Source organism: Balaenoptera borealis (assembly GCF_965194805.1).
Source record: "Balaenoptera borealis genome assembly, chromosome: 16".
Lineage (NCBI taxonomy): Eukaryota > Metazoa > Chordata > Mammalia > Artiodactyla > Balaenopteridae > Balaenoptera > Balaenoptera borealis.
The window spans coordinates 11,620,934-11,635,648 of NC_138872.1; the positions used below are offsets into that span (position 1 = coordinate 11,620,934).

At 47.5% G+C, this 14,715-nt stretch overlaps 1 protein-coding gene across 4 annotated transcripts in view; it reads left to right on the top strand.

Annotated features, from left to right (window-relative positions):
* Window positions 1-8,418: 8,418 nt before the first annotated feature.
* The window catches only part of UBE2V1 (ubiquitin conjugating enzyme E2 V1), a 30,598-nt gene continuing 24,301 nt past the window's right edge, over window positions 8,419-14,715 (top strand). Inside the window, exons 1-2 of one of the 4 annotated variants that reach the window (XM_082361129.1) lie at window positions 8,490-8,567; window positions 11,682-11,889. Coding sequence is in view for 2 of the 4 variants with exons in the window: in XM_082361131.1 (XP_082217257.1) it covers window positions 8,546-8,567 (22 nt within the window). In the remaining 2 variants the exon portion in view is untranslated. Of the gene's footprint in view, window positions 8,568-8,749; window positions 8,878-11,681; window positions 11,890-14,715 lie in introns of those variants that run through there. The other 3 variants (XM_082361131.1, XM_082361128.1, XM_082361130.1) reach the window with 3 other exon arrangements.

A 14,715-nucleotide genomic window follows, 5' to 3' on the forward strand; every position in this document is an offset into this window, starting at 1 on the left:
CTTTGTCATCTAAGACAGTGAATCAATGTTGACATCTGCTCCAAACACTTTTGGAAGGGACCCGTGATTTGGTGAGGAATGGTCTTCATGCAGGAAATCATGGTGATAAGTAACAAAGGCTGATCCCTATTGGTGAATTCCTTTGGCAAATGTTTATTGGCACCTAATATGTGCCAGGCTCTGGCCTGGACACCGGGGCATGGAAGTGAACAAACAAACAAGGACTTACCCTGATGGAGCTGACCTCCTGGGGAGAGAGACAATAAACTTAAATAAATGCACGTGGACATTCAGATGGTGATTTGTAAAGAAAATCAGACATCTTGGGATTACATCAGAAAGGTAGGGTGAGGCTGCTTTGGCAGGGTGGTCAGGGAGGGCCTCTCTGAGGAGGTGACATTTGAGCTGAGACCTGGAGGAGGAGATAGAACTAACTGGGGAAAGAACTGGAGGGAAAGCCTTCCTGGCTGGACAAGTGCACAGGCCCTGAGGCAGGAACAAACCTGGGGTTTTTAAGAGAGTGTGGCTGGATGGGAGTGAACAAGGGGAAAGTGGAAGATGAGGTTTGAAAAATAGGAACTAGTTGTATGGAACCTCACAGACAGGCAAGTCAGGAGACTGGACATTTTAAACAAGTATCTTGTTCATTTATTCACTGAACAAATATGAGGTATTTCCTATGTGCCAGGAACTGGGATTCAGTAGTGAACACAACAGATTTACAATCAATATCTAGTCTGGGCTAGATAGTTTCTATAATATTAACCAGGAAAAACAAAAACTTGTTGGGGACAGAGAAATGATAAAAGACTCTTTAGAGCAGTCACAGATAAAGTTTTTTTTAATGTGACCCATAACTTCATTTTAAAGTTTGCTCACCACTAGACTTGATTTTTAACTGTCTGAGGGGACCACAAAAGGAAGGGGTATTAGAATTCTTCAACTCTAAATGACAGAAACCATAACTTAAGCAAAAATTAATAGCTAAAGTAATTTTATTAACTCATATAACTGAAAAGGTCAGAGGTGTTTCTGACTTAAGGTTTGGCAGGACCCAAGGGCTCACATGATTCATCAGAACTTGGTCTCTGTCTAGCTCTGTTTTTCTCTGAGTTGAGACTTGACATTGGACCAGCTCAGCACCTCAGTAGAAAAAGTCTCCCTTCCCAGCAGCTGCAGCAAAAGCCCCAGGGCAGGCTCTTATAGGCCTGGATTGGGTCATGTGCCTATCCCTGAACCAACTCTTTGGGGTGGTAGTGAAGTGTTCTGATTGGCCAGGGCTGAAATATCCACCTGGAGTTGCAGGAGTGGGATCAACACTTCCCAAGTCACAGGATGAGAGGAGGGAGGGATGGTTCCCAAAAGAATACCTAAGGTGCAGTGGGTGGGGCAGACAGCCAAAATCAGCACCAGGTAAGCAGCCTTGGGGCCTGCAGGGGTTGCTTTCCTATTCCCAGGCTCTGCTGGGGGTATATTTCTAGGCCCTACCGATGTTTTAGTTCCCCCAGAAGCCAGCAAGAACAAACAGCGTGAGTCCAGAGAGGTGAAGTGACTTGCCCAAGACCACACAGCTAGTGAGGCAGAGCCAGGCCTCAAACTCAGACCATCTTGCTGCTCCTGAATCCCAAGGACTGGAAAGATACTTTTCAAAACCAGAGGGACATATGTTTTGGGTCAGGTCTGGGAAAGTTGGGGTCATTTGTGAGATGGGAATATTCCAAAAAGTCCCTATTGAGGGCCAGGCAGCAGGAAATGCTAATACCTACTGAACACTTACTACAGGCCAGATGCGGAGAGCTCCGTGTGTGGGTCCCCTCAAGCAGTCCCTGCAGCTCTGAGAGGTGAGTACACTTAGCCCCATTTTTTCCAAATGAGGAAACAGGCACAGAGGTCAAATAACATACCGAACGTCACACAGATGGTAGGTAGCAAGGCTGGAATCTGAGCCCTGATCTAACGCTGAGCTCTAGCAGCTTTCACACGCACCTGCAGCCCCAGTGGAGGGAGGGAGGTGAGGAGGCAGGTGGCCAGTGAGAAACGTGTCTCCTATGAGAAAGCAGCAACACATCAGGACGAGAAACAGAACATCAGGATGAGAAACAGAGCTAACACTGAGGACTGGGATGCCCCGGAGACATCAGGCCCCAGAGGGCAGCTGCTACTCGTATCAGTTGATTAAAGAGGAGCCAGAAAATCCAGATTTTTTAAATGCTGGCTCCATTCTTTAAACATACCGTGGGCAAAATAAAACAGGTATATAGGCCAATTTCTGCCCGTAACTTCCCAGCTGGTGCAGGGACGGCCTGATTTTAGGTGGATTTGTGCTGCCATCTGGTGGCGGAGTGGGGCAGGTGGCAGTGCAGAGCAAATACATGGGTTTCCAGCCCCACTGGGAAACGTCATGCATCGCCCGCCCATGCTGACTTGTCCCTAGAGGGGGTCTGGGCAGGGCACCTGCTCCCAACATTAACCCCACCCCCTTTTGATAAATCTAAAAATTTCAAGCTAACCTTTTAAACATGATTTTGTAATAGGTAATGCAGGCATAAGGTAAGGAATAATAAACAATACAGGGGTCAGCTGACTGGCCAGTAGACCAGATCTGGCCCACCTGTTTTTCTACTGTCCCCATTAGCATTTTCTTTTTAATAGTGGGGGGAAATAAAGAATATTTCCTAACACACGACATTCAAATTCAGTGTCAATCGTAAAGTTTTACTGACACAGCCATTCATTTGCATGTTGTCTATGGCTGCTTTTTCAATACAGCAGAGTCAAGACACCAAACGACCCACAAAACCTAAAATATTTACTATCTGGCCCTTTAAAGAAAAAAATTTACCAACTCCAGGTCTAGAGTGCTCCCCATTCATGTTCCCCCAAGCCCTCATTTCTGTTCCCCAGAGCCCATCATTTTGATAAGACCCTTGCAAGTCGCTTACATAGGCACAGAGGCATGTCTGTCCCCGCTCTTTTCACACAATAGGTAGAATATTATATACACAGTTCTGCACCTTGCCTTTTTTCATTTAATATGTTTTGGGGATAGTATTATATCAATGCTTCCTTATTCCTTTATACAGCTGTATAACATTCCAACTTCAGGATGGACCTTTCTTTTTTAACTCATCGCTCGTTGAATTTTGAGATAATTTTCATTTTGGGGTAATACAAACTGCTGTTGTGTGCATCGGAGAACTTAAGTCTTTGCTCATAAAGGCCAGTAGACCTGAGGGGTCAATTCCTGAGGATCGAATTGCTGGGTCAGGGATGTCTGTGTGCTGCATCACAGCATTTTGATTGCTCATGCCAAAATTGCCTTCCACCAAGGCCGTGCCCATTTAAACTCTCAGAACTTTTGAGAGTGCCAGTTACCTCACACCCTTGCCAACACAGAGTGTTATCGAGTGTTTTGTTCTTTGCCAATCTGATAGGTGGTTTTAATTTGCATTTCTCTTACTGTATTTCATTGAATCTAAGATATCATTGATTGTACCATCCATCCTGATTTCAGAGATGTTTGAATATAAAAATTTGCATCTTACAATCACTGAAATACAATATGTTGAGTGAGATTGGGTATCTTATCGCATTTCCTTTCTCTGCACATGTTCTTTTCCGATTTTGGGGGGGAGGCAGGACAGTAATGGTTAAGAACTTAGGGTTCAAATACCAGCTCTGCCACTTAACAAGCATGTGACTTTGGGCAAGTTACTTAATCTTTCTGTGTCTCAGTTTCCTCATCCGTGAGATGGAAACCTAACTCATGGGGTCATTGTGAAGATTAAATGAATTAATATATGCAAAACACTGTGTTCCTGGAACATACTAAATGTTCCATACATGTTTGCTATGATTATCTTCTTTCCTTTGGGATCTCTTTTTCTTAATGAGTTGCAAGGGCTCTTTATAAATTAAGGAAACATCCTTTTGGTTTTCCCCCCATCCCAGACCCCTGGTTTTTATTCCTTTTTCCTTGACCACAAAAGTAACAGATGATACAAAATTCAGACATTATAGAAATAAATTGTATAGGAAGAAGCCAATGGAAATGACCCAGATGTCCATCAGTATAGGAATAAATGAATTGTACCATTACCCCCTACCTACCCACTCCTATCCCTTTTTGGTTGTGTATTTTAGCAACTACATCAAACATTAAATATCTTAATGCTATACTTCAGACACACCCCAGGGGGGCATAACTCCATGTATGTGCCATGAAATGCCACGAGCAAATGTGTCACACATCCCATCCACCACAGACCCCTCCCCAGGGATTCTCTGTCTTCTGGGTGCCCATGACCCTTCCCGTCAACAGTTCCTCAGCTTTACTTTCTGTAGTTTGTATTACAAAAACTATAGCATGAATTTGGGGTTTTTCCTTAACTATGAATTGGAAATATAAACATAAAACTTTATAATGTGATCCACAACCTTGCTACTCAAAGTGTGGTCTGTGCCTCAGCATCGGCATCCCCTAGGAGGCTGTGGGAAATGCAGGATCTCAAGCACCCCTCACCCCTACAGAAGCAGAATCTGCATTTAAACAAGACAGCTAGTGATTTACCTGCGCATTAGAGTTTGAGAAGTATTGCTCTAAAAAATGATACTGTAGGTCTTGTAAAGTATATTGCATTTTTTACATTTTCAATATACTTTTTCAAGCTATTCATGCCTTTCACATCTCAGAGATTCCAGAACTCCCCGGATGTTTTCCCGCCTTGTTGAGAACAGTGTTCTTGAGTGAATGCTGTGGAACAGTCCAAGTCCATATATCTCTTTCCTGGAACACTGTGCCAGCTTCCTTGGCTGTAGATAACAACTTACTTTTAAGAGCAGTTTAAGCAGTAATGACATTTATTATCACGTCTTAAGAAGTTTATAGGTAGGCAGCCCTGGGATTTGTTCAGCTGCTCAACTACATCATCCAGGTCCTATCTAGCTCTTGCCATCTTTCTGTGCTGTCATCTTTGGTGTGTTGGCTTTTCAGCCTCAGGCTTGTGCCTCATGGTATCTATATGATTGCCACAGCTCCAACCATCACAACCTCATATATAGGAAGGAGGAAAGGGGACAAAAAAGGCTTTCTCCCCAGCTATTTTCAGAAGAGAGAAACTTTCCAAACACCTCCTCCCCAACTCTACTGGCCAGAAAGAACTACATCACAGGCACACCCCTGGACCAACCACTGGCAAAAGGAAATGGCAATGCCTGTGATTGGCTTGGATTCACATCTGGAAACTGGACGTTCGGCCTCCTAAGCAAAATCAGGCTTCTGTGAGCACGGAAGGTCATGACTGGACTGGCAGTCAACAGTGTCCAACACACCTCCTCTCTGGACCCCTCACCTCCAGTCTTGCTGCCACCCAATTCAATTTCCTTGAGGCAGCCAGGCTGCACTTTGTAAAAACGCAAACCCGCCTACGTTTTGCTTAAAACTTTCCAGGCTTCAGCTCCCTCACCACACAGGAAACATCAAGTGCCCCAGAGTTAAAAGAACTGGATTCCAAACCTGAATCTACCCCTTTCTTGTGTGACCCTAGGAAGGCCATCTTACTCCACCGAGTCTCAGTTTCCACATCTGACAAATGTGGAGATAACAACAGCTACTTTGCAAGGGTCACTGAGGAGATAATAATAATAATATTGTAGTAATAATGGCAGCAGCTAATACTTATATAGCACTCGCTCTGTGTCAAGCCGTTTTCTAAATTCTTTAGTTCTATTAGCCATTTTAATCTTCCCACGAATCCGATAAAACAGGACTCACATCCGCAACAGCTGAAGCTACCAGCTCAAGCGCAGAGAGGGAATGGGGCGCAGGGGCCAGAGGAATCCCGCTCTGGGGACTGGTGGCGACCACCGGGGAGGGGGCAGAGCCTCTCCGAGAGCGCTTTAGTACGGGGAGGACTACAACTCCCAGCAGGCTCCGCGACCCCGCTGGACTATAATTACCAGCATGCCTCGGGCTGCCGTGCTTAATCTAGTCCTCCTGCGAGGTGCTCTGTGTAGAAATTCGCTTTATCGTCAATTTGCTTGACAAATTCACCACGGGAACCACGGAATCTACGCGAGTAAACATTTATGAGCATCATGGATAAGAGGCTTGTGTTTTAATCGTCACTCCTCCACCTGTTATCTCTGAGTCTGTTTTCTCACCTCTAAATTGGGGATATTCCTAGGAGTTGTGGCACTGAGTTGTGAGGATTAAAAGGTGGATATGACAGCTTGGTAAATGTCAGCTTTTCTAGTGACCCCTTCTCTCTCGGTGCCAAAGCGTTTATCAACGCATTTTATCCCCACAGCAACCCTATGAGGTTGATACCGTCATCCCCCTTTTCAGAAGGGGAAATTGATGCCAGGAGAGGTTCAAGTCCCTTGCCTCAAGTCACACAGCAAAGTGAGTGGTAAAGGAGGACTCGAACCCAGAAAATTTCACGCCAGAGGTGAGTCCATCTTTGGAGCCCAAATGTTTCCCACTTGCTATATGACTTTTTACAGTGACCCAAAGTCTAGGGCAAATATTTTTTGTGCTCTTCAAGGTAAACTTGAATCACGTGATACATGGAATAATGTCAAGATGATTGCATGTGGCCAGTGCTGGGAAGAAGACGCATGTGGCACTTGGAGCATCAGTTATGGCTGAATTTGAGCTGGTGGGAGAAATCAAGGAAAGTTTCCCTGAGGGGGCAATGACTGGGAACAGCACAGGCAATGGCCGTGAGGAGGGAGAGGACATGTGTTCCAGAGGCTTGAAAAGGGCCAGTGTAACCGGAGAGGTACAGCAAGTCTCAGAGGTGCAGGCAGTGCCAGGGAAGGGGGAAAGTGAGGCACCCAGGGTGCAGATTTTAGGGAGGCACGCATTTGAAGGGTGGTGCAAGTGCAGAGCCTGGATCGGAGAGTGAAAGCCTCCTTAAATTTGGCGCCCTAGACCCCCACTGGCCCCATCCTAGTCCTGGCCTAGGTGCAGGGCATTGTGGGTAGGGTGGCTAACCACCTTGGTTTGCCCTGGAGATTCCTGGTTGTTGTCCCAGCAAGGTCATACGAGGCCCCCTTTCAATCTGCTGATTGTCATTGTTGGATGATAATTCTGTGGTCAATTTGTAGAGTCTGTATTTTATCCCATGGGAATGGGGAGATACTGAAAGGTTTAGGTGAATGGAACATGGGGGCAAGAATGGAAGCTGCTGGGATCATCCAAGTGAGAGACAAGTGGATGGAGTAGAGAGATGCTTAGGAGGCATTCTGTCAGAACAAGTGATGAATTGGATGCACTGGGTGAAGGCTTCCAGCTTCCTTGTTCCTCTGTACTGAAAGTCCTGGTCCTTTCTCAGCCAATGTTTAGCTGTGTTGCCTTGAGGCAATCCTTTCACCTCTCTCAGCCTGTTTCCATATCCATATAAGAGCTTCTCAGACCATTTGTCATAGAGGAGGAGTCACTTCTTGGATTTAACATTTGCAAGTATATGTTTCCAGGGCCTTTGCACATGCCATTCCCTCTACCTCCTTCTCATCATTCAGGTCGCTGTTGAAATGTGACTTCCTTAGGAGGCCCTCCCTGACCACTTCTTCTCTGGTTTACTCTCTATCCTATTATAGTTATGTTTTTCCCTATTTGTTTATTTGCTTCCTGTCTCCGACTAAAATCTAAGCCCATGAGAGCAGGAGCTTGCTTCTTCAGGGATGTATATCCATCCCCAGCACCTATGACAGCGTCTGGCACATAGTAGATGCTTAGTAAATATTTGTTCGATGGAATGAATGGATTGAGTGAAAGAGTGAACGAATGAATGAATGAGTGAATGCTTTCCCTGCCACCTTAATGCCCCAAATCATTTAGCTGCCCTTCTACAAGCCCCTTCTGGCCTGGGAGCATCGATCTTGGAAGCAAGACATCTGGCCTGGGTTCAAATTCTGACTCAGTCATTTAACAGCTGAGTTTAGATAAATGGCTTAACACCTCTCGCCTTCATTTTTCACTTTAATCCCGACCTGGTAGGGATGTTGTTGTGAGGATCCAACTAGATAGGAAAATGCCCCAGGCAAAATAGGTGCTTTTTAAAAATATTATAAACTTGTATCTATTTATTTACTTATATTTATTGAAGTATAGTTGACTTACAATATTGTGTTAGTTTCAGGTGTACAGCATAGTGATTTAGGTTTTTGTTTTTTGGTGGGGTTTTCTTGCAGATTATATTCCATTATAGGTTGTGACAATAGGCGCTTTTTTAAAGCTTTCTTTTTCTTTCACAGTCACACCCTTCCAAGTCCGATCACCCTTGCCCTCCCCACCAAGCACCTCAATACCTCCCTCGCACCAGAGCCTGGAGGGCCTTGCAGGTTGCTGGGCCCTCACGCACGCAAACATTTCCTCTCTCTAAAAGGGCAGGAAAAAATACCTTCCCGGCAATGGGTCGCGCAGTCTGCGGAGCGGGCGTCAGCAGAGGCGTCTGCGTGTGCGCACACGCATGCGCAGAAGAGCCCGTAGAACGGGTTGGGGGTGAAGAAGGGGCCGGCCTTTGAGCGACAGCGACGCAAGATGGCAGCCACCACGGGCTCGGGTGAGCGGGGGCGCCGGACCCGGCCGGCCGAGGGGGCATGGGCTCGGGCCGGGGGCCGGGGACCCGCGAAGGCCCTTGCTGCGGGGCTAGGGCCTCTGCGATGCCTCTGTCCCCTGGGCCCCGTGGCGGCGACCCAGGCGGCCTGAGTGGGGAGGAGGAGCAGGCGGTGGCCGGAAGCACGGGCGGGGGCCTGAGGGGCCTGTGGGGCCTGTGGGCGGCGCGGCGAGGCCCAGAGACTCCCCCGGGCGGCGTGAGGGCCCTGTTGAGAGGAAGGGCCGGGTCCCGCGGCGCTGCGGAGCGGCCAGAGAGGGTGAGGGGCGAGCCCAGAGGCACTCCCGAGGAGACCGGGGCTGGCGGCTCTTTAGGGGAGATCGAGGGGTTCCCTAGAGAACGAGGAGGCGCCCCAAAATGGATGGAAGTCCTTTATTTGGGTGATGGGTGTCCGGGTGGGGGGAGGAGCCTTGGGATGTCCGTTTGGCGGGGACTTCGGAGAAGCCCCTCAGGATGGATGAAGGAAGAAAACAGCATCCTGAGGGGTGACTGAGAGGATCCCGCATTGATAAAGGGCAGGGCTCCAGTGTTAGTTTGGGGGATTGGGTTAGGTGAGGAAATTTTTATGTTGATTAGAAAGGGGGAGTCTTGGGGTTGCTGCTTTTGGGGGGGATGAAGGGCATCTCCATAGGATACGTGAGAAGGGGAAAGGGATTTCTCAGATTCCAGAGGGATTTGGTTGGAGCAGCTGAAAGTGAAATGACCCCATCGTTACCAGGCCTCTAGTTGAAGGGATAGATGTTAGGTTTTAGGAGGCAAGCTCCGAGTAGGGCGGTTAGTGGAAGCTTGCGATACTGGGTGAAGAACAGATGAGTTGGGAGCCCTGGAGGTGTCTGTCTGGGGAAGGGAGCCCCATGCAGTGGGTGAGAGTGGGAAAAGGTCAGGTTTCAGAGATGTTCTTTTTAGAGAAAAAAATCTCCTTTGTTGGGTGAGGGGAGCGTACCCTAGGAGTGTCTGTTTTACGGAGACTGTCTCTCTCCCACTCCTTCGGGTGTTGGTAACATATGGGAGTTCAGCTCAGAAGTTCCCCAGTGGCTGGATGGGTTATGGGGAGAGGAACAAATAAAATGGGAAGTCTTGGGTGACTGGAGAAGAAAGCTGAGGTGCAAGAGGGAAGGAGGGGGCTACACTGTGGGCCAGGGGGAGTTCTTCCAGGCCCTGGTAGCTGAAGGGAAGGAGCATAGATTTTGAGACTGGATTCACTGCTCTGTGTTCCTGAGATGCACCAGAGGATCAAAGCCTGAAGGATCTGTTTCAGAGCTAACACTCACAGCTGGTCATCAGGGGATGGACTCAGATGGCCTTCTGGAAGAGGCAGGGTGATGATTGTCTGGGGAAGGTCCCGCAGAGGGGCTGATGAGGCCAGAGGGTCAGATTCTGGACGTGCAGAATTTGGGAGTAACAGAGTGTCCCCGTTTTGGTGAGGAGGGTGTCCCCTGAGGTGCCTGGCAGTGAAATTGGCCAGTGAAGTCCTCCCAGATGAGGTGACAGTGGGTGACGTCTGATGGAGGAAACGCACAGGACCACCTGCCTGGGTACTGAAATCCTGCAGCTGTTTAAGGCCGCAGCAGCGCTGTTAGGAGAGGGTTGGTGACCCAAAGCGAGCAGGGTGAGGGGGGTCTGTCTTTCCAGGATGTTACTCCTCCAGTATCCCAAGGGGCCATCTTTGTTTGATTGTTAGAGTGGGAATAGAAGGAATTGGAAGTAGGGGATCTGACTGAAGTCACCTACCCCAAGCTGCCTTTTACACTGAAAGCAGTGGGGTCTTCCTGGAGGATGAGGAAACCACACATCTTTTTCCTAGGGTTGGTTTCAGTTGGAACAGTGCTGAGTCAGTTCATTTACCAAGAGACTGCCACAGACATTCTCAGAAGAGAGAGGCTGAGTCAGGCCAGACTGCGGTGGGAAACATCTCACGAGAATAACACCCCTGCCAGGTTGCTCCAAACAGGGGGTACACTGTGCCTGCAGCAGCCAGCGTTGTGGTGGCTTCGCAGCTCAGCCCCTTGGCAATCACTTGAGATTGGCTACCTATAATCCGGTTTAACAGCTCCTTAATTCTAACTTCTTGAAGCCCTGCCAGTTGAAGAGTGCTTCATAAATGCTGTGGTGGTCAGATAAACCATCGTCAGCTGCTGTCTAGTGGCATACAAGAGCACTTGGCATGGTTTAGATAACATGGAAGAGGTTTTGAGGTGCCTTCAAATGGGCCTCCCAGAACTCCTTTGTCTGTTTATTCAGCAGGTATTTATTAAGAATTTGCTGTGTCCCATTGTGAATAGTGAACAAGATGGACATGGCCCCTGTCCTTGAGGAGCTTCTATTCAAGTCAGGGAGAAGCCCATTAAAGGAGTAAATAATTAAGATTTCAGATAACAGTAAACGCTATGAAGGAAATTGTGTGATGTAGTATCTGGAGAGGTGGTCAGGGAAAGCTTCTCCAAGAGGGGGTATTTGAACTGAGACACATGATGGAAGGAGCCAACAGTGTGTGTCACAGGCAGGGGACGGGGAGACTGAGTGGAAAGGCCCTGTGGCAGGACTGAGCTTGGCATGTTGAAAGAACAAGCTAAAGGCCGCCGTGTGCAAGGGAGGCTTGTTAAAGAGATGAGTTGGAGAGAGATGAGTTTGGATTTTATTCAGTGTGGAAGAAAGCCATTGAACAAGTACCTGGTCTGAAGTAGACGTTCAGTAAATGTGTGTTGAATGAATGAATGAGAGTCTTAAAAAGAGAGGAATGACAAGATCTGACCAGTGCTCCCAGGCAGTGAGAGGAGTGCAGAGTACTAAGGGAGGGAGCAGACAGATCATATTTGGGCTAAACTAAAATGAGTGTACAGGCCTCTCTGCTTTCTAACCCTGAGAAGTCTTTCAGGTGTGGTCAGGGGCCCTGAGGCCTTCCTTAGACAGGTTTAGAACAAACCTCTTGATTAATCTGTGCCCCTGGTTGCCAGGAAACAGCTGTGAAGCCTTTGAGTTCCTGTAAGGGCTGAACTTAGTTTTTTGTGGTCACTGCTTTCAACACTTGGTGACAACAGCTTCCCACCTCCTTTGCTTCTGCAGTGTGTGATTTCCTCATAGATCTTAGAGGGTGGAACTGTGGAAAACCCACTGGAATCCTCAGGATGCTCGTGTTGTGACAGGTGACTTCCTCCTGCCTTGGCCAGGATTGCAGGGCCTCAAAGAGTAGCCCTTGGCTGCCAGATCTTTCCTCTCACCCAGCATCCCACAGGCTGCCCTGACAGTAAACCAGAAACGGAGTGCCAGCAAAGTAAGCCCTTTACATTTTAAATTTGCGTACGTTGGAGTGGCCACATACACTCACTCCTCTTACGAACATTTAACCAAATGGGCAGTGGAGGTTACGTAGTCTTCCATTCCATTCAAGGGAGTTGCCTAGAAAGAGCTGGAGCTGGCAGATGAGAACCTGTAGTCTCTTAGCTGGTCTCGTTCCCGTGTGTCTCACTGTGTGAGCATCTTGTGGTGCCGGTTGTAGCTAAGTGCCTTCTGTACAACATGGGCCCTGCTTTCAAGAGAACTTCTTCATGTTGTACTCAGCTGAAGAAACAGCAGTCTGCTCTAGTGATGGAGGGGAAACGCTTTGTTGGGCCACTACAATCTATTGTTCCTCTTATGGATTGCCAGGGTCAATTTGATGATCATGATTTTCCCTTTCACAATAACTTTAAAACCACCCTCTTCCCCCCACCATATTCTCTTGCTCCCTCCCTCCCTCTCACCTGAAGTGTAGCTCTACAGTAGTTTGATAAATGTAGAATAGAAAATGTAAAGTCAGAAATCCTTTCTTTCTTTCTTTCTTTTTTTTTTAAAGAGTAGACACCTTTATTTATTTATTTATTTTTGGCTGCGTTGGGTCTTTGTTGCTGCGTGCGGGCTTTCTGTAGTTGCAATGCTCGGGCTTCTCATTGCGATGGCTTCTCTCGTTGCAGAGCAAGGGCTCTAGGCGCACGGGCTTCAGTAGTTGCAGCATGCGGGCTCAGTAGCTGCAGCATGCGGGCTCAGTAGTTGCAGCATGCGGGCTCAGTAGTTGCAGCTCACAGGCTCTAGAGTGCAGGCTCAGTAGTTGTGGCTCACGGGCTTAGTTACTCCGCAGCATGTGGGATCTTCCCGGACCAGGGATCGAATCCGTGTCCCCTGCATTGGCAGGCGGATTCATAACCACTGCGCCACCAGGGAAGTCCCAGGAATCCTCTCTTTAATTCTGAAAGGCCCCAGGGAAGTATAGAGCAGCACATTTGGTGAAGTAGAGATGTTAACACTGTTACTTTTATATTCTGTATAGTGGTTTAGAGGTTTCCTAGTACTTCGATTTAACCTGCTATGTCATCTCATCCAACTCTCCACAACCTAGTGAGCTCACCAGGGGAAGTATTGGCCCCCCAATATTCCTGAGGGAGATTGGTGGCTGGCTGAGGAGTGGTGACACTAAGATTAGAGCCCAGGGGGTTTTGACTCCACTTCCTTCCCCAACCTGCTCCAGTGCCTTAGGAAGGAAATGGAAAGGCATGGATTCAGGCATGTGCTCTTCCTCAGTCTTGGCATGTTTAATCTTGATGAGAGAACAGGCTTTAATGAGAAGAGTCTGCCACCTGTAGCAGGAACTCTTTTTATAGCATCCCTGGCCACATTTTACCCATTCTGGGTAGTGTGCTGTCTACTGAGAATGAAGGCCACTTCTTGCTCTTGCTTATACTTGACAATCAATAACTCAACACTTGTTGGGCTTAGGGCCCCCTCATGTCATGTACAAAGTCAGTCCTTGTCTTCATTGACATGCAAGCCCTTTAGACTTCTTTTTAAGCTGCACTTCTAAGGCTAACTATGGGTAGACACTGTATTAAATACATCATCTCGTTTCTGACAGCAACGCTTTGAAGCAGGTATCTATTGTGAAGGTGAGGAAACTGAGGCCCAGAGAGGAGAAATGACTTGCCTGAAGCTCAGAGCCAGTGACTTGCAAACCAGGGTACAGAACTGGGACAGCTCTGCTCCACGACATATGCCCTTGGCCATATTAGCATTTTTCCAGCCCCCCTTGCCTGTTCTCCAGCTAGGCATCTCGAGTTCCTTCAGCCATTGGCAGGTCTGTTGACATTCCTGCCTTGGTGGATTAGTTCTTTCATGGGTGGATACTAATGACACCAAGTATGATTCTTTCTTCATTGTCACGTTCACCCCGTACAAGTTCAGTAGGTGTAACCCCACAATAGATGCCAAATCCTCCTGCTCTCCATCGGCATTATTGTCGTTCTTGTCCTACCAGTACCACCTTTCTCTTGCCTAAAAGACTGCAAAAGCCTCCTGCTTCCAGTCTTGCCCTTTTCTAATCCATTCTCTATAGAGGAGGCAGAATGGTTTTTTACAGACAAGAAGACAGAAACTGCCACTCTCTGCAGAAAGCCCTTCCTGCTGCACTTAGAATAAAATCCATCTCTTTTCCATGGCCCACAGGGGCTTCCATGGTCTTGGCCTTGCCTACCCCTGAGCTCACGTGATATGCACACCTATACTCTTGCTCTTCCCCTTTTAGGAATGCTCTGCCTGCCTGTGACTGCCTGCTTCTCCTTCTTCAGGTCTCAGCTCTCCAGAAAGTCCATCCCTGCCCACCCCTTTCAATATAGTCTTCTCACTCATTACCACATCTCTGTTCTGTTCTAAAGTGCTTAACCTTATCTGAAGGTTTCTTGTTTGTTTTTCCACATTTTCTGTGCCTTTCCAGTAGGGCAGGATTCTGTCTTGTTCTCTGCTATGTCCCTAGCACCCACATAGTCCCTGACATAGAGTAGGTGCTCAATAAATATTGAATGTTGCAGTGAATTAATCCAGGGTCTCATCTTGATGTAGCCAAATATATAAATTTGACATATTTGGAGATAGGGCAGAAGCAAAAGTGCCTGTTCAGCTTTTCAAAAAGGAAAGCTCTTGTCCTGATTAGTTGGCATTTATAGAGGGACTTTAGCATAGAATTAACTCTTTCTCTCCTTCCCTGACTGTCCTGAGACACTTACCACACCTTATTCTTTGTCTCCACCCCTTTCAGAGAAAATTTGATCTTTGACCTTGGTCACCCTAGCAA